The sequence below is a fragment of the Leiobunum rupestre genome, chromosome 3 (assembly GCF_980474605.1).
Source record: "Leiobunum rupestre chromosome 3, qqLeiRupe1.1.hap1, whole genome shotgun sequence".
Taxonomy (NCBI): domain Eukaryota; kingdom Metazoa; phylum Arthropoda; class Arachnida; order Opiliones; family Sclerosomatidae; genus Leiobunum; species Leiobunum rupestre.
Genome location: NC_143386.1, coordinates 59,171,879 through 59,192,635, shown reverse-complemented (window position 1 = coordinate 59,192,635; position 20,757 = coordinate 59,171,879). Strand labels below are relative to the sequence as shown.

The 20,757-nt window shown below is 37.6% G+C and overlaps 1 protein-coding gene across 1 annotated transcript; it reads right to left on the bottom strand.

Annotated features, from left to right (window-relative positions):
• Positions 1-59: 59 nt before the first annotated feature.
• LOC149953225 (complement C1s subcomponent-like) lies at positions 60-18,986 on the bottom strand. The gene is made up of 4 exons (XM_090168830.1): positions 18,333-18,986; positions 10,864-11,104; positions 1,586-1,698; positions 60-1,274 (listed from the first exon to the last, which is right to left on the bottom strand). Exons 1-4 carry the CDS (start codon positions 18,904-18,906, stop codon positions 853-855), a joined length of 1,350 nt encoding a protein of 449 aa, XP_090024956.1. The 5' UTR covers positions 18,907-18,986; the 3' UTR covers positions 60-852.
• Between the last annotated feature and the right edge of the window lie 1,771 nt (positions 18,987-20,757).

Genomic DNA, 20,757 nt, shown 5'->3' with positions numbered 1-20,757 from the left:
GTAGAAGATTTTTTTTCTTTTAGTTTCTACTTCCATTAAGGGAAACTATATCAACCGCTCAAAAGAGGAAGAGTAAATTTTTTAAAAATAAGTTATATTTTTCGATTGGCCATACGACTTTGTAGAGTTATCGTAATTGGACAGCGAAAAATTAAAATTGATTCAAAGGTTTGGGACGAATTGGCAATAGGTGGAAGTAAATTCTGGACCCGGACATGGTTAGTTGGTAATCAAAGGAAGTTTTAACTTCTTTTCCTATGTAAAATAATTTGGTCAGCGTTAGTTGATAACATGAGGACTCCATTTGATATCTTTGGTTACGAATTTTCATCACTGGCTTGTTAATTTCCAACGAATTACATTTGCTACAGCGTATTACCGGAAGTAACATAATAACAAAAAGTATGACACTACCATTGTTTTAATACTAATTTTCAGACCGAAAGTTTTTTTCGACAATGACAGCTGCCCCTTGGACTTGCAAATGAACTAAGCAATGTATAATAGTCCTTGGTAGTAGTTGTTAGACGCTAGGGGGCTCTCTTGATCACGAAATAACTCTGAAAATCAGTTCGGTGATATTATTTTGGATAATTGTCATACTTTTGTTACTACGTTACTTATGGTATTAGCCTTATTATATAATTAGGCCCTTAGTATAAATTATAATCTGTCATTTCCGAAATCAGAGTTACGATGACTGGCGAGCCAGGTACGACCAAATTAGTACGTAACGTATTTTTGGCAAAAAACAAGTGAAAGTAGGCCGTCGGTTATAACTTCATCTACGCGGAATATCGTGTTCCGCATTTCATCCCAATTAAAATGTTTATAACGATAGCTCATTAAAATCTATCGCGAACTCGGCGGTTCGCTTTTGGTGAAATTTGACACATCCAGAAGCGGAACGGGCGAACTTGTCGTCGTGATGCTGATGGTGGTGGTCAAGTTCTCCCGCTCTCCGCTAGATGTCGTTAAAGGCTGCGCGTCACTTTTGACGACATCAACACCTCCTTCGGTCGTCGCGTTGACAATAGCGGCGGTGGAAAGTGGAAGCGAATTAGGCGAAGATTTGGCCCCGATGACGGGCGTCGTTCGCTCGTCGTCCGCCAGGGGAAGTTTGGCGTGGTCGTCGACGCCGGACGTGGCTTTGGAGGCTTCGGGCTCGCATCCGGTTTCCTCCTGAGTCCCCCGGAAATGGAAACCGTCCCGCGTGGTGGCGTGATCACTGCGGAAGCGCAGCACCACCAAAGGCTCCGTGAAATCCACGGAAACTAGAGAGAAAAGGCACGGCCAATTCGGGAGACAAAACGCGTTATTATTTGTCTCTTTAAACCGGGAAAGGGTGGTCTATTGTTACCGTCCGTCGCCCCCTCTGGCGTCGCCTTCCTCAATTATTGAAATCACCGTTTCGAGGGGAATTTCTCTCGACTCAACAATGGAGACGGGCCAGCGAAGGCTCCAAAGCGACAGTAACAACAAACCGGTAGATGGCGTAGTATAAAAGAGTAAACTGGGCCTCGTAAAAAGCCAAAGAGGAAAAGGGGAAAGGTGGGGGAGGGGGAGAAACCAAAATTCTATTCACCTATTTCTCCGTAGGGAAGATTCCCGCAGAGTTTGTTGCCTTTTATCTCGACCGAATCGGCGTCGCAATGTTCGGCACTCTCCACATCAAAGGAGATCACTTCCAAACGTAACCTAGATTCGTTGTCGTCCGGCATGTGCCATAAAAGCAAAAAGTACGTTCCTTTTAGTAAGACCGTGGGGGGATAAACCATTTGTTTGATTTGGGGGTAGAGGGGTTTATCTGGCCAACCTCGCTTTACGGTTTATTACGTTTTATGTAGTCAGGGAATTGCGTCGATGTACGGTATAATTTGATAAACATAACAGGGTTGCCACAAAATTTCAGATTCAAATTCCCTGAGGATGAAGATATCGTAAAGTCAAAGCAGGGTTGCCACAAAATTTTCAGATTAAAATTCTCTGTTTTCCCCGACCATTTTAAGAGATTTCCCCTGAATTTTTAAGGTCAAAATTTTTATTTTATTTTATATTTTACTTTTATCCGAAGTTAATAAATTTAAATGGACTAATATTTCAGTAATAAGGCCAAACTTTCAAGGAAATAAATGATAATCATAGAATTAGTCATCGATCTAGAGTAAAATTGCCTTCAAAAAGCGTCAAGATAAAATCGAATTCCCTGATCTTTTACAAATTCTTAAAATTCCCTGACTTTTTAGGCCAATTTTTAAATTCAATGTTGTCCCTGCCGTGTGGCAACCCTGCATAATACAGGTTGTTCTTTACAAAATCCGGGTTTGATTTCATCCAATATATTCCTAAAACGCTATTTTTATGGCCCATTATACTTTTATGGGTTATGTTTATACGGGAGTTTACGCTATCATATTTATACGCAGTAGTCTAATGGAATTATATGAAGCCATTATTGTCTTTAACGACAAACAGAGTGAATATATTCAAATTGCGATCTATAATAACAACCCCGTTTTATAACCTATTACTTTTATGGTTTATGGTTATGTTATGGGTTAATTATGTTTATGACTGCCTACTTAATTATTTTAGATTATATGGCAAAAATGGCTAAAAATTGTCTCTAAAATAAAGATCGTATTACTACCTGTAATGCGCGGTTTTATACAATTTTTTATTTTTATGGCTTATTAAATTTTTATGACTTATCATATATTTATTATTATGGGGAAATTATATTTATACGAAACCGTAAATGTTGGGAGAAATTCGAGTACTTAAGCTCTACCAGCGCCTATAAAAGTGTTCGACCCGCGCAACGCCGAAGCTCAATGTGAAGCGAATTTACAGGGATCAGGCCTACCAACCCCATCTATACGTGTTAGCAGAAGCCTATAATAAGAGAAGCCTCTAACTCCCTATACCGCCAAAGTAAAACTTTTGAAACATCTTGTTTTCGACACGGAGCAAAGAAGAAATTAACGTTGCCTACGAATAGCGAGTCTAGTGAGCGCTATATTTAATCTTTATAGCGAAAAAGTAGTTTGCTCTCCAAAACGTTGGTTGGCAAACCTGAAACGTAGGTATAGATCATCCTTGGTTTAAGACTTTAGACGCGAAAGGCGGACAAGGCTTAAGGCTTTACAAAACGTATTGAGAAAATTATACGGAGATATCGCCTTCAGAATCACGTTTATTGTTCATTAGTATATTTATGATAGCGAATAATAGATTTAACATTTATCACCTTTACAATGTAGAACTTACCAAGTTCAATCAAAACGAGGCGAGTCTCTCAAAATTTAAAATCCCCAGCAAAATCCTATGGGAATTCTACGAGCTAAAATGTACAGATTCGTCTGCATTTTTCTAATGTTTTCTCCGCTACTGCTGGCGTATGAATCGAAGGGCTATCCAATCATTCCAATGTTAGAAATTTTGTAGATCTGATTTTCAGATTTCAAGTGATTTCAATATTGATTGATTAAAGTTATTAAAGCTACTAAATTTACGTGATTTCACAGCTGATTTGTATACCTAAAGTCCCTCGGTATGAATATATCGAGAGGACTATATTTTCTGGCCACATATCGCCTTTACAAATCTGTATCCCTCCGAATACCTCTAGTTCGAAAACGAGACGTTTCCATTAAGTTGGGAATATTAATCTAGAGGTCCAATCAAAACGTCGGATTTCAGTATTTCGCGAAACACGTTTTTAAAAAATAACAATACTGCCGTCTGCTCCCAAATGACGAGAAAACTTTATCATTCTACCTGTGGCGCCGTCTATCTCTCAATGGTTCGTTCATATAAGACGCGTTTTCCGACAAAAATATATTTTTTTTTCAAAAACAATGGATGGCACCACGGGTCATATGATAACGTTTTCTCGTCATTTTGGAGGAGACAGCACATTCGTAATTTTCAAAAACTTGTTTCGCGGGGAGCAGATTTGATTGGATCTCTAGATTAATATTCCCAACTCAATGGACGTTTCACGATTTTGGGCGAGTTAGAGGCTTCTGGTGGTAGACATAATTACGTTCTCGTAACCTTATCTCAATAATAGAACTATATAAAATTGAATAGCAATAAATCCAGAGTTATTATTATAGGCTGAGAAAGATAAAGAATAAACCGTGTACCGTGATGACGTAAACTAAACGCGTGAGAAGCCGAGTCTAGGCAGAGTAACAATGGGAAACTAGCAGGCACGTAACGCCCCCTGGCGCTCCATGACAGATAAAATATGGGAATACTTTAAAAAGCGGCCATTCAGGAAAAGCCCTTCTAAGTGGCCCCGGGAGAAATTGATAAAACTTCGGACGGCCTAAAAAATAGGCAAAGGCTTAAACATCGTTCTATCGGCTGCTTAAGAGACGCGGGGGGGGGGGGGGGGCAGCAAAGCGGACCCGAAGGAGGGCCAAACATATTCCAAAATAATAGATGAAGGCTAACATTATGTCAACATCGCGGCGTAAAAAAAAATCCGATAGTGTTTTCCCCTCTCGAGAGAGGGCGCCGCTACCCACTTTTTGTTTCGCGCCTAGGATACAGTCGAAACTCCGAAACGCCACAGTATTTTGACCGTTCCAAGGCGAGGTTACGATACGGAGGTACGTTCCTAAGTCTCGACGATGGGCGGCTTGGGGCTTCCAGCTTCATCATTAGCGTCGCTCCGAGCGCCAAAGGTCGATGTTTGCGCCCCCCAGGGGCCATATTCCTCCCTAATAAATCTCTCCAATATTTGTATTTCTTGACGTTTAGCCATATCCGAGGCGTTCCGCTCGGCCTGTATAGGAAAAACGGCAGGCCGGTTTAGGACCACCGAGAATCAGGCGCAAAAAAGGGGTACAATCAAAAGCTAATTTCCTTGGAAGTTTTGGCTTCCCTTATAGGCTACCTTCTCCCTGGAAAATATACGAAAAAGATTGCTTCCATCTCACATCCTTTCTTGTACGGTTAGACAAAAAAAACTCCCCAAACACAATAAACCCACGAAAAACCCTCGGATAAAAAGGGGACCAACGAGTATTTGGCTAAAAGCGTTTTTAGAGAAAAACGGTTTGACTTAATGCCACTCAGAAATAAAAATCATAGTTTGTTTTCCGGGATAGTTCGGATAAAATGTTTGTTTGGACTAATGCGGAAATAGAAATCAACAATTTATTTCTAACCTAAAGTGGATTTTAGAGATATTTTTATTACGGGTCATATGTATGAAATATTAGCTTTTCTCCTCATAAAAGTAAACCCGGCCACCTGAATTAAAGGCTTCAAAAGTCGCTTGATGACTTAGGCCTAAGGTGGTGCCTTGGGTATTAGCCTAGCTGATTATTATTATTATTTTTACAGGGTGTTTCTGATATATCGCACACAAATTCATTGGGTTAAAATGAGTTCCAAAATATCTAACATGGCAGAGTTGCCATAAATTCCTTTATTTTTTCAGATTTTCCTTGGACATTTCCGGAGATTTTTGCCTGGTTGGCTAATAGTTAATTTTATAAAATGTCATTACGCTTGCCCAACTTGTTAAAATGTTGCCCTGGAATAGTTCAACCAATGCCTAAGAATGAGTTCATAAACTCTTTAGTGGGAGAGAAAACGGATCCACAGCTGAAGCGGGGAGGCAACATTTCAACAAGATGGCCAAGGTTATTTTATAAAAAGAACTATTTTGTGCCTATATATTAAGGTTTCCTATCTGAAACCAAAATTAAATTCCCTGATATTTATCTTAATTCTACACTAATTTTTAAAATTCCCTGACTTGGAGAGCTATATTAAAATTCCCTTATTTTCATCTTAATTCTACACTAATTTTTAAAATTCCCTGACTTGGAGAGCTATATTAAAATTCCCTTATTTTCATCTTAATTCTACACTAATTTTTAAAATTCCCTGACTTGGAGAGCTATATTCAAATTCTCTTATTTTTAAAGATTTTCCCAGGCCATTTCCGCGGATTTTGTTTGACTTATTTTGTGGCAAAATTTAGCTATTTTTAACGAACGTTTTAAGGTTTCCTATTTTCAACCAAAATTAAATTCCCTGAAATTTCTCTGAATTTTAACCTAATTTTTAACATTTCCAAATTTTTCCCTGACTTTGAGAGAATTAATCAAATTACCTGGTATTTTGGCAACCCTACACTGGTTATAAAGAGATATCACAAGGATGTGGATTGTAAGAAACGTTAATAATAGTTACAACCTAATTAATTCAACCTTAGTATAAACAAAGATAATGTAGATTAGAATTCAGAGAGCTTTCATGTTTACCGTCGTAGAGGTCGGCGTTAGATTAACTTTTATCCATGGATAAAATAAGTTCGACGATATTTAAATAATATTTATTTAAATAACCAATATTTGAATAATAATTGTAAAATGTTTAAATAATCGAAAGTGGAACAATTATTTAAATAAATACCATTTTAATTCAAATAAATGCTTGGTTGCGTAAAAAACATAATTAAATAAGTTAAAATTATATTATTTTTACTAACTTTTGTTAAATAAATCGGAAATTTTGTGGATAATGAATAAACAATTCCGAGGACTAGGTTTACGGTTTCGAAACGAAGCGATTACCCATTTCCGGCACGTGACCACCGAAAAATCGGCCACCACCGGTTGCCGTAATACACTATCTAAGGTTGGTTACCATGGTAACTATGGAGCTAATTTTTTCGGAGTTCCGGCGGGAAGTGGGTAACCGCTACTGACTACGCGCGAGGCTAGAGCTCTGCGTAACAGATAAATTAACTGACAAAATTTCAATTAATCGTAAATATTTTGGTTAACTGTTTATTTATGGATATTATCGATGGATAAACAACGATTTAACATGCAAAAAATAATTTATATTTTCGGATAATTGTAGGTTATGGCAAGAATGTATTTATTTATACTCAGGGAGAATGAATATGTCGAGATTATTTTTAGCGTTTCTCCAATGCCACCCGTTGGGGCCCCCGGTATGCTCCTCCGCTTTAATAAAATCAAATAATACTGCAATCTCATTGGTTCTTAAAAATTACGTTTTTCGACGCGATTAACGCTGCTGCGAGGACGCAAAAAATAAGACCGCCTCCTTTTTTCCTTCCCCCCCCCCCCTTCTTAGCGTGACGGGGTTAGGGCCTCAACGTGTCCGTCGATAGTCTCGACATATTTATTCTCCCTGAGTATAAATAAATACATTCTTGGTTATGGATATAAATAAAATAAGTGGTTAATTTTTATCCAAACGCCGAACTCTACGCGAGGCAGTGATGTCGAACCTACGGTACGCGGTCTATATTATCTTCGGTATAAATAAATAATAATCAGCTAGGCTAATACCCTTGGCCCAAGTCATCTAGCGACTTTCAATGCCTTTAAACAGGTGGCCGGGTTACAATGCGTAGGAGGGTGGTGGCCAGCCCTTCATGCCACGCGAGCCAACAGCTCCTTACACTAACTATTACCGTTAAACTGTACAAGTTTTTATGGAAGGGGAAACCGAAGAACTCGGGGGAAAATTCATCTAACCAGCAGGGAGATAACCACCCTGTGAAGAGTCTACCTAAATGATTCGGAAATCCATGCGCACTTTAAAATCTAGTTAGCTGGGAGAGTAACAACTATGTAAACAGACTGCTTTTAACTTTTTCCCGTCCCTTTTAATACCTTTCATTGGACGATGTTGGCGCGTTCTAAAAAAGTCAGATTGAGCTATTCTATAAAAACCAAATGATCCCAAATAATTTAGTCCAAAACCGCGAAAGCTTTAAAGAAAAGTTCTTTTTATAAACTAGCGTGGCCTTGTTGTTTAGATGTTGCTCTTACGTCACAGTCTCTTACTTTCACAAGCCTACTAGCGCGCGCTACAGTCGCGAGCGCGCGTGCAAATCGCTCGTGCGCAAAATATACTAATAAAGCTGTGTCTTGTGACGTAAGAGCAACATTTTAACAAGTTGGGCAAGACCACTTTTTATTTTAATAAAATCAACTATTGGTCCTGTAAGGGCACTAAACGTTCCACGAACACACCAAAAAATTTGGTAATACCAGAAGTACATAATATGCCTCTTAAGAGAAAAGTATCCATTCACGATGTAAAAATGAAACAAGTGGCTAGATTTTCCATGGAAATATTTTTTTTTTTAATATTGAATTGAACATTGTTGGTTTAGTTTCTCTCTATTTTTTTTAATTCAACATTTTATAGTTTATTTAGTCGTAAGAAAAGTTTACAAAAATTTAAATGCAAAAGAAAAAATAAAAATAAACAAAAACTTAAAGTTTGTATAAATTATTTATCTGGCAAACTTGTGGTCGTTTTAAAAATTGGTTAGAAATACCTACAAAAAATGTAAAATAGCTGGCCCACACTGCGTAGGGATATTAACATATGTATCAACAATATTCTAATCCGTAATAACGTTAGAATATGATGTATGGTATAACGCACTATTTTTTCTTCCGAAACATATTTTGAAAAATCAGCGAGACTAAGAAGTAACAATAGAGTAGTAGCACTCCGTAGCTTTGGCCATGGCCGCCATTGTGGGCGCGAATTTTTTATGAATAGGAAAACGCATGGGTGACGTCCTGTGACGTAGCACTGCCATTACTCTATTGATTGAAAAGGTAAATTTTAGTAGGATAAGGATCTTAATACTTATCTCTAACAAGGAGAGTACCCGAGGTGTTTATTGCCGATTTTGTTCATAGACGGGCGTAATGTAGACTTATATGAGATATGAAATTTCCCAAAAGGAGACGTTGCACTACCCATTCGATTTGCCATGGCAACCGAAAATGATTTTGACCACAAAAATCACCATTTAAAAACTTTGAAAATCACGAAATGGGTAATTTGGACCACACTTAGGTAAATTTCATCAAGTTTGGGTAAATTGGAACATTTTGGGGTAAAATAAGGAAAATATCTTATTTTTGTTTTAAGTGGTCAAAAACATTTTCGGTTGCCACGGCAACAGGGGGGGGGATTATAAATGCAAATGGCAGCTAATATTCTAGTCAGTTTACTTGATGCTGAAGGAAATAAACATGATAATATTTTTGTGGACGAAAAAGAATTTCGGAGAATACAGAGTGGTTAGTTAATTTCCGATGAAATCTTCCTTTTAAATTATAAATCAAATGTTTTCTTCCGTTATATATGGTCATAAAATTGTGTTAATATAATATTTATTGTCAAAGGCTTAGAGTACAACGTTGGTGGGATTCCCGTAAGCATCTTTTTACATTTGACGTTTTTTAGGGAGTTCTCACGAAGATAAAAATTATCACGTAGAACTCTTCTCAAGAGAAGAATTCCTTCTTAGAATTTTGATGCACCTTTAAGAGGTCTCGAATATATTATCTTTAAGAGGTCTTAAATATATTATCTTTAAGAGGTCTCAAATATATTATCTTTAAGAGGTCTCAAATATATTATCTTTAAGAAGTCTCGAATATATTATCTTTAAGAGGTCTCGAATATATTATCTTTAAGAGGTCTTAAATATATTATCTTTAAGAGGTCTCAAATATATTATCTTTAAGAGGTCTTAAATATATTACCTTTAAGGGGTCTCGAATATATTATCTTTAAGAGGTCTCGAATATATTATCTTTAAGAGGTCTCAAATATATTATCTTTAAGAGGTCTCAAATATATTATCTTTAAGAGGTCTCGAATATATTATCTTTAAGAGGTCTCGAATATATTATCTTTAAGAGGTCTCGAATATATTATCTTTAAGAGGTCTCGAATATATTATCTTTAAGAGGTCTCGAATATATTATCTTTAAGAGGTCTCAAATATATTTTCTTTAAGAGGTCTCAAATATATTATCTTTAAGAGGTCTCAAATATATTATCTTTAAGAGGTCTCAAATATATTATCTTTAAGAGGTCTCAAATATATTATCTTTAAGAGGTCTTAAATATATTATCTTTAAGAGGTCTCAAATATATTATCTTTAAGGGGTCTCAAATATATTATCTTTAAGAGGTCTCAAATATATTATCTTTAAGAGGTCTCAAATATATTATCTTTAAGAGGTCTCGAATATATTATCTTTAAGAGGTCTCGAATATATTATCTTTAAGGGGTCTCAAATATATTATCTTTACGAGGTCTCGAATATATTATCTTTAAGAGGTCTTAAATATATTATCTTTAAGGGGTCTCAAATATATTATCTTTAAGAGGTCTCGAATATATTATCTTTAAGAGGTCTCAAATATATTATCTTTAAGGGGTCTCAAATATATTATCTTTAAGAGATCTCAAATATATTATCTTTAAGAGGTCTTAAATATATTATCTTTAAGAGGTCTCAAATATATTATCTTTAAGAGGTCTCGAATATATTATCTTTAAGAGGTCTCAAATATATTATCTTTAAGGGGTCTCAAATATATTATCTTTAAGATATCTCAAATATATTATCTTTAAGAGATCTGAAATATATTATCTTTAGGAGGTCTCAAATATATTATCTTTAAGAGGTCTCAAATATATTATCTTTAAGAGATCTCACATACACTTATCTCTAAGAGATCTCACATACACTTATCTCTAAGAGATCTCACATACACTTATCTCTAAGAGATCTCACATACACTTATCTCTAAGAGATCTCACATACACTTATATCTAAGAGATCTCACATACACTTATCTCTAAGAGATCTCACATACGCTTATATGTAAAAGACTCATTATTTACTTGTGGTAACACGTATGAGAAAAGGCTTATAGAGGATTAGTATCAGAGATACAAAAGGCAGAACGAATAGGCGTGTCGGGGTTTGTTAGCGCGGAGTGATCGTTTAGGAATGCGCGTCGATTGCCTACCTGCAAACTTGGGGCGAACTCCGAAGCACGGTGTAGTCGCATAGTTGGCGATTCTCGTAGGGTTCGGGGAAATTGGGCGATCGAATCTCGAAGCTGGCGTCCGAATATTTTCGATCGCAATCGGGAGGTGGGCATTCTCTCTGCACCACCGTCGTCATGAAGCCCGCCCCGCCCAGGCTGCCCCGGTCCGAGTGGAACCACATCGTCACTTCCTCTTCCGGGTGATGGAATGGAACGCTACCTAGACGCCCGAGAGCAGAGGGAGAGAGAGAGAGAGAAGTTAATAGAGTGGCCCCCCCTCTCGGTGGCCGAGTTTCTGGGCTGGCCCAAAAAGTGCAAACAGAAGCGAAAATCAAGAGAGAAGACTTTGATAAAAGAGGCTCGAAGACTGGCCCGACAAATGAGGAGCCCGAATCGGTTCATTAGTGATGAATGAGCGTCCCCATCGCTTCGCCTTCGTAAGCGGCCTGGACACTCAATTTAGCAAGCGGCCCATTTCGGGAGAAGCTAAAGGTGTCTAAATTTTGTATAGTCTTACTCGGTATAACTTGGGGCTTGGAATATTTCGGAGGATCATTTATTTTGCTTACGATACTCCGAAGATAAGGCAGCGCGCGGAGGACAATGGGACGGTCTGGACACGATCGTTTCTCAAACTTTTGAAAGCGCTGTTTCCGCGTGATAATTAGGCGTTCGTATTTTCGATTTAGTCCCAGCTAACCCGAAATCTCGGTAAATAAATTGAAATTTAATTGTGAAATTAAAATTCTACGAAATAAGAGATTTATAGGGACACAATTACCAATTAATAATGGTTTAATATTGTTTGCCAATGTCAAAATTGAAAGATTTATATTGTTATATCAAACATTGGGAAGTAAGTAGAGTTGTTAATTGTCCAGAAAAATAAAATGCGGAAAAATTTCCAGAAAATTTTCCGAATAGGCGAAACTATAAAATAAATTTGGTCTTAGCCAACTTGTTAAAATGAGAAAACAAAATCACGTGACTACCATTTCACAGGCAACTTCGATTCGGTAACTCGTGTTCATAGTTGGCCGTGCGACGGCTAAGAAAAAATTATTCCTTCCAGATACTGCAGACAGCTAATTAACTTACACTTTTCTATTACAAAATGTTTTAAATAATAATAATAATAATTATTAGATAATTTAGAAAATTCAAACCGCCATTAGCAAAATAAAATGAATAATAGTTCGAATTTCGTAGGATAGATGGCGCTGCAGTTCTCCACAAAGTCATGTGACTACCATATTTTCATCCCCCCTGGACTATATAGTCTCGCCTAAAATAGTCTAGAGGTTTAGTTTTACCTTAAGATTCGAAAAAATGAGGCGAAAATTCCGCTTTATTTGAATTTGCAAACAATATATTAGACTAATCATAGAATGAAAACTTTTTATTTTTTTCGGAAAAAATATGATACATTTTTCGGAAAAAAAGGCCTCGGTCATTTTCCGGAACTTACAACACTAGAAGTAAGCATTCAATAATTAAATATTTATTTTACCTTGTTTGATGCATGCAGGAAGGCTATTCGGTAAAAATCAAAAATGACCAAAATATCTCTATCCGTCAAAAATGGCAATGCGCGTGTGCAGAAGGGGCGGATATCGAAATATCAAACTATCGATTGTGCAAGTTCAATTTTAAGTAGTGGCAGTATGTTACGCTATATCCGGTATTTGAGTCCAATCATAAACCAAATGCACTAGTGGAAGACAAATACCTGTTTATTTTTGGTGCCCAAGACTTAAATTGGCAATACAGACCAATATTATTTAATTAATCGACAGTTTGATGTTTCGATAGCAGCCTCTTCTGCACACGCGCACTGTCATTTCTGACCAATCATTTTTTTTGTCACATTTGATTTTTACAGAATAGCCTCCCTTGCTTATTTTATTAAACTTTTCCAATTATTACTCTGATCATAAGTAACATAATAATATAAGTATGACACTGAACGATTTTTGTTAATGATAGTCTGTCGTAAAGATAAAAAAAGATAAAAAGATAATCAGCTAGGCTAATACCCTTGGCACCACCTTAGGCTCAAGTCATCAAGCGACCTTTGAAGCCATTAATTCAGGTGGCCGGGTTACAATGCGTAGGAGGGTGGTGACAAGCCATGCATGCCACGCGTTCGAGCCAACAGCTCCCTACACTTACTAAGTGATTGCATAATCGGAAATTGCGTTACCGGAAACTCTCTCTTTGCTGGCGAAATTACTTCTAAATAGTTTGATGGCTATAAATATGAGCGTTCAAGTCTGAGCGAATTCAAATTTAAAATATCTAAATAATATAATTATCCGGAAACTCACCCCTTTTTCTAATCTCTTTGCTGGCGAAATAACTTCCAAATTAGTTTGATGGCTATAAATATGAGCGTTCAAGTCTCAAATTTGAAAATATCTCACTAATATAATAATAAATTCAATAGTCAATTGGTTTGTAGGTCCTTAGCCACGTAATGATTTATATGGTCATTGGCGAAACAGACTATCATTAAATAACTTAGCGTTGTGATAATATGGAGTGTCATACTTATGTGAATTATGTTACTTATGTTATGGACTAGTTTTCACCCTTTGCTGGAGGGTGGAGGGGGGGGGGGGGGGAACGTCACCACGAGATACCGGGTTGATATCATTTATTTAAAAAGATAGCGTCAGAATTTTCTTGGTGTATTCGATTTTCGAATGAGGTATATAAATATATAATTATAATAATGATGATTTTACTTGAAAAATAAATATTAACTAGCAGACTGGAGTTTGTAAATGGAAGGGTAGGCTTCCCTGCATTTCCTGGGCTCCTATTATTGACGTCATTTGCGGGTAGATGTTTATATTGGTTGCTACTAGATACTAGCGCGAGCCGAGAGATAATGTTTAGTAAAATGGTAATACCAAAATTTCACAAGCCTGATATCTTAAGCCTAGTTTTGGTATTTTCCCTAATAATTTGAACCCTTATGGTTAACACTAATACCATAAGTTTATAATAATGTAAAATAAGTGTGACACTTCCTATTCTTCACACTCAAACGTTTTACTGAGAGTTATTTACAAGACAGACTGCATTACGGGCACACGTAGCCTTTGACAGCACCTCGCTAGGGGGAGATTCTCTTCTTGTGATGACGTCACTCCGTTACTGGCTCTCAGTAAAAAATTCCCCAAAGTGAAACTTATGCTAATACGACATCGGAGACTAAATTCTTCCTTTAATAAAATCATATAATTGTTTTACGTGTAAGGAATTTAATTCTCAATAAACAGATCATCAATACCTTATTTCCAAAACAAATGATAATGTAACAAGCTTTCAAATAATATTGGTGGTAAAACTAGAATGGTAGGAATTAGGTAGGTAGCTTTAAAAGTCGCTCGATGACTTAGGCCTAGGGTGGTGCCTTGGGTATTAGCCTAGCTGATTATTATTATTATTATTATCTTCTAAATACCCAAGGCACCTAAGTCATCAAGCGACGTTTAAAGCCATTAATTCAGGTGGCCGGGTTACAATGCGTAGGAGAGTGGTGGAAAGCCCTGCAAGCCACGCGAGCCAACAGCTCCCTACACTAACTATTACCGTTAACCTCTATCCGCAAAGTTAATTTGCATAACTAAATATTTGTTTAAAGTGCCATAACAGATATCAGGAATCGATACCTCTACTTGGAATGCTTATCGCGGCAGATTTTCGTCTCGATGGTTTTTTGGACGTCACTATGTTAACTTAACAAACAACAACGTGAGAGGGGAGCGTGCGCAGAGGGGATTTTTTCTCTCGTGGGCGGGGCCAAAGTCGTCAGAGTGATCTTACCATACGCGATACGACAGGATAAGCAATCCAAGAAGAGGTATGGATTCCTGCAGAAATATTTTAGAATTCTACACATAAAAATCTATCTTATGATGTACCCTAAATCACAAAATTATTATTATTATCTTTTTTGAAATTTCGGAAAATAGAAAAGTAAATATAGAATAAAAAAATGTCATTATGGGAAAATTGTAGGACTACTTCGGAATAATTTGTTGCCAGGGAAAAAGCATCATCAATTTCGACTCTGAGACCAAAAAACGAACGCCTGATTCTAACGAAATATCTTTATATTATTAAATTGCGAATGGTATATTTAAATGTAAAATGTTTTTTTTTCCGCTCGACGGTTTGTCGAAATGACTGATGGGAGATTTCGATAAATGGCGTTATTACGGCCATGATTCATCTTCTAGAAAAGTGGGAAAAAAACCCTCTTTATTTCATTTCTTCCAAGTTCACTTCGAACTCCCCCGGAATAGGACTGACAATAAGTAAAAAAAAAGTGTAGGAATCACAGTCGATTTCCAGCCCGCCTCGGAAATCAAAGAAAACGAAACGCTCGAAGAAAAGCCAACAAAACAAAAAGAAAAGCCATTATAACCCGTTGAAGTATAAGTCGTAAATCTTGCCAGAGTTTGACATCTTTCAGGCGACGAATAAAAAAAGTAAGAAGGGATTCTTCGCGAGAAAAGAAAAGTTTTTTCGTCAGTGGCACCTTCTTTGGAATGCCATTTCCACAATAAAATCGGTGGGAAAGCGAGTACCAACTTCGCTTACTGGCAAAGGTAAAACCACCGTCTCCAAACACGAGTCAACCCCGCGACAAGTTACTTCGCATAAATAAACAATCTAGTCCAATGCCACCCTATAGTTTTACCACTCTATGGCCAAATATCGATACTTTTTATATCCTGATTGTTATCTACCAGACCAGGCGGGAAAGGTACGGCAGAGGGAAGGTTTGGAAATAATGTTTTGTTCAACTGGTCCTCTAGGGCGTTTTCAATTGCGAAACTGGTCATTTGAATTAGTGTTTATTTCTCTGTTATTAAAATTTAAATTATATTTTCAGCTGGTGCTCTAGAAATTGGTCCTTTGAACGAACAACTATTTCTATATTATGTAAATTTCAAATCTTTTTTCAACTCAGCTCTAGAGCGTTTTAAATTGTGAAACTGGTCCTTTGAATTAGTGTTCATACCTCTGTTATTAAAATTAATTTTTTTTCAGCTGGTGCTCTAGAAATTGGTCCTTTGAACGAACAACTATTTCATTATTATGTAAATTTCAAATATTTTCAGTGAACATTGCTCTATAGAAATTTCAACTGGATTTTTTAACTGGAGCTCTAGAATGTTTGCAATTACAAAATTGGTCCTTTGAACTAGTGTTCATTTCTCTCACGTGGAAATTTAATTTTGTTATTGTCAACTGGTCCTCTACAACGTTTTCAATTTTGAAACTAGTCCTTTGAACCAACGACCATTTCCCTATTATGGAAATTTAATTTTGTTATTGTCAACTGGTCCTCTACAACGTTTTCAATTTTGAAACTAGTCCTTTGAACCAACGACCATTTCCCTATTATGGAAATTTAATTTTGTTATTGTCAACTGGTCCTCTACAACGTTTTCAATTTTGAAACTAGTCCTTTGAACCAACGACCATTTCCCTATTATGGAAATTTAATTTTGTTATTGTCAACTGGTCCTCTACAACGTTTTCAATTTTGAAACTAGTCCTTTGAACCAACGACCATTTCCCTATTATGGAAATTTCATTTTGTTATTGTCAACTGGTCCTCTACAACGTTTTCAATTTTGAAACTAGTCCTTTGAACCAACGACCATTTCCCTATTATGGAAATTTAATTTTGTTATTGTCAACTGGTCCTCTACAACGTTTTCAATTTTGAAACTAGTCCTTAGAACCAACGACCATTTCCCTATTATGGAAATTTCATTTTGTTATTGTCAACTGGTCCTCTACAACGTTTTCAATTTTGAAACTAGTCCTTTGAACCAACGACCATTTCCCTATTATGGAAATTTAATTTTGTTATTGTCAACTGGTCCTCTACAACGTTTTCAATTGGGTCCTTTGAACCAGTGACCATAGCTCTACTATAGAAATTTCAATTATCATTTCTCAACTAGACCTCTAGAGAATTTTCAATTTCAAAACATGCCCTTTGAACTAGTATTCATTTATCGGTCATGAAAATGTCAATTAGTTTTTTCAAATGGTCCTCTAGAACGCGTTCAATTTCAAAACTGGTCCTTTGAACCAGTAACAGTGACTCCTAGTTACTTGAACAAATATACCGGTACAAGCTAAAGCTCCAAAAATTACGAAGTTGACTTTGTAAACTAAATTTACCAGTCTGGTAAAGGATGAAGTATATATTCCCTGATAATAAAAGTATTCAAAGTTCAAAAATCAAATTTAAAGAAATTCAAACTTAATGAATTAAGTATTTAAAATAATCTAGAGTACTACATAGTTATTGTAGTTGTAATTGTTTGTATTACGGGGAAAGGTCACTCCATTTTACTTTGAAAAACGTTTCAACAGGGTTTCTAAATTAATATTATCAGGTAACAAGTGCATAGATGATAACAGGGTTCGTACAAGATTTCCGGAATTAAATTCCCTGAAATTTCCAGGTTTTCCCTGACCAAATTGCCAAATATTCCCTGACCATTTTTGTAGAATAAATGAATGGTTTGAGGTAAAAATCTTGAAAATTATTTTCTTTAAAAAATTTATTTGCCTGATTTTTTTGGGGTCATTTTAAAATTCCTTTACTATTTGGGACATTTTAAAATTCCTTGACTATTCCCTAACATTTTGGAATCATTTTCCAAGTCCCTGACTTTACCGTGACCCTTTGGAAACCATATAAAATTGCCTTACTTTTCCCTGACCTTTTGGAAACCTTATAAAATTTCCTGACTTTTCCCTAACCTTTTGGAAACATTTTCAAATTCCCTGACTTTTCCTGGTTTTCCAGGTCGTGTACGAACCAGGTAATAAGGTACAGACTAGTCAGTAACCCTTTATTTTTCTAGCAACCAGTAACAAATAGCTACCGACAGTTACCAACACAAAAAAACCAAAGCCAGAACGACTACAACATGCCCAATTTCAAAAGTCGCGACACCAAACGACAGTTCAAAACTGTTAAGGAACAAAGAAAAATCTTGCCACAAATTTTGGGATGAAAAAAGAGGGACTAGATAGAGAAATAAAATAAAAGTGGGCATTCTTGTCCGTTCGGAATATACCCCATCTAGTGACAAGTGGTGTACAAACAGGGGATGTTTCTCCCCCCCCCCCCCCCCCGCCGCCGCCAGAGAATATATAAAAATAAATAAAAGTTACGGGACCTATCAAAGGAGAAAAAAAGCGAGTCGGGCGAGGAGTTTTGGGGCAAAATTGCGATACATTTCTTTCCATCCTTTTCCCAAAGAGATTCCCAGAAACTTTAATCCGTAACGCGTGGGGACGTGGATGGAAACTGGAAAGAACTAACGTTCGTAGAACCCGGAGGCCGGCCGAGAAACTCGACGAAACTTTGTTATAAAAGGATTAAAGAAGATGAAGATTACGTGTAAAGCCGGTGGGTTTCGATCCGCAAAGTTTCTCTCCTTCTTCCACTTGCAAGAAGTCTTTCTGGCATCCTTGGCTGTTCTCCAGGTCGAAAACGTTGAAGAGGAAAGTGACCGAACATACGTCGGCCGAATACCGTCTGACCGAGTACTTGCAATCGACTCCAGAACCGTAGGCGCTCGGGAACCCGCCACTTTTGATAACGGTCAAGCGGCGTTCCGTGGTCAACTCGCACGAGGTGACCGTTATCTCGGAATTGGCCTGGACACTCTGATTGTTATTGGCGTTAATAAGCGGCGACGAGGGTCCGGTCAGCGTCTCGGACGGCGGCGAATCGGTCGTGACCCGGCTCGTCGTTGGCCCGTTATTCTCGAGATGGCCAATTAAGTCTTCCTGGTCGTGTCGCGCGGAGACGATGACTCCGGCGCCCGACCCAGTCGCCGACGCCGCGTTCCAGACTGATTTCGCCGTTGTGGAATCCGAACGGAATTGGTCGGGGTCCGTCGTACCGGAAGCGCCATGTAGAAGATAAATTAGCGCGCATAAGGCCGCGTTGCTAAGCCTAATTGCCATATTCGTCTGTAGATACGCGCTACTTATCAGGGAAACCCTTTTCCAGCGGATGCCTGCGAAACACTGAGAGCCGCGATTTCGACTAGACTGAATCCGCGCAACGATGGCGAATAGTACGGAATGTAGCCGCTAGGCGGGCGCGGCGGATGAGACTGAGAACCGCGTTGCGAGGGGTAACCGTCACTGCTCGGCCCCCTGGCGGCCATCCCAGCGGCGCTCCCCCGATAGCCCGCGAGCCTCTCGGGGCGCTGCACTCCGCCTATACGCTCGATATAGCAGTTGCCAACGATCAATTCTATATATAAAAGGAGGCCGATGCTAGCGAACTCTAGCGTCAAAAGCGTCCCTATAAAAGCCCTCCAGTAAATAACATTATTTTATTAGGCACTGACGCTGTTTCTCAAGCTTTCCGCCAGAGAGAGAGAAAAAACGGCACGAGAAACTGAAAGTTTCCAGGGCTGCGGAAATTCGGGGGAGATGGAGAGGACGAAGAAGCGCGGAGAGAGGAAAAGATTCGAAGGCGGGGGTTGCCATAGCGACCACTTTTTCCCTGACATTTTTTATAAAGGTTTGTTTTTTTAACACGGACGTATTTATCAAACGTCATTTACACCAGCAACTTTACTCGTTTCATTTTGATATTAGAGAGGTTGGCGGTACACTGCTTACAAATTTCCGACGATAGGTGCCACTAATGTCAATTGAAATCGTGTATTGAATGGATGAAGGGGTTCCGCGTGAGGGGGAGGGAAAAATGCCCCCCCTCCGCCTAATTCCATTAATGTCTATAAAGGATCTTCATTTCCGTTATCGGAAACGGAACCTCTCCAGACCGGAAGTCAATGTAATTTCCCAGTAGAGATGAATTTTCCCCCTCCCCCGATAAATGGTGCGTGTTTGTGTTTGGGGGGTGGGTTAAATGGGCGCTCTTTTTAACGTTTCTCTAACGGATGAAATTTAAAAATTATTGAAGTGTAACTTTCGTTTTATAAATGGAAAATTGATAGTTTGAGGAAATCGTAATTAAAAACTAGGAATATAGGATATGCTACGAAAAAAAATATGAGTGAAAACGTTTTGGGAATTTCAGTAATAAATATCATTTATAGTTGTTAGGAAAAAACCAAAGAAAAAAGTTTATCCTAAGCGAAAAAATAATTGATTTATAGAGCCGTGTATATTCGTTAGCCGTTAGCATCTCGCGGGATATGTCGAAAGAACTAACAAGTAAGTAGGCGAAGAACAAAAAAAAAGCTACAGGAAGGTAACGATTTCTCTTATTTTCTGCCGGCGAAAATGGAAGGGGAAATAAATTAAAACAGTCTAAATCGATTAGCTAGAGCCGGGGAAAATCCTATCCAATCCTTCCGCACTCCCTTCCTCCCGCCGTTAATCCCCACCATTTTTTTCCATCCTTGAAACTTAATCCTACAGCGCCCCCTAGTAGTAATCAATTAATTAACCGTCATCGCATCAGGATAAGAGAAAAAATAATTAAAACGCTTCAAATCAAGATGTCGCGGATCAGGTTTCTCTACAAACTCTGGATAAAATAATATTTATAATTGGTGGTTTTTTTCACCTGTTCTCGGACTAAAAGTGTACTCTTTTAACCCTAAAATGTTTTATTCGCCTGTTCTACTGTTATAAATAAAGGTTTTCAAAAAGTCTAGGAAAGGAAAATCATATAACTTTAGACCTTTCAGCTGCTGAAAAACTACTTCTTAGGTTTAAAAGAGGTCTGATAAAATTATTATACCTTTTAAAAACCTTTTTCTTTTTGTTAAACACCTTTATATGTTTAAAAAAGGTCTAAGGCCAGGGCCGTGCTTAGAGGTATCGCGGCCCCGG

Coding starts and splice junctions, on each gene's coding strand:
- LOC149953225 (XM_090168830.1), bottom strand. CDS start 18,906: ATGGCAATTAGGCTTAGCAACGCGGCCTTATGCGCGCTAATTTATCTT. Junction 1,699..10,863: donor AGTTCGCCCCAAGTTTGCAG/GTAGGCAATCGA, acceptor CAACGAATCTAG/GTTACGTTTGGAAGTGATCT. Junction 1,275..1,585: donor TCTTCCCTACGGAGAAATAG/GTGAATAGAATT, acceptor TTTTCTCTCTAG/TTTCCGTGGATTTCACGGAG.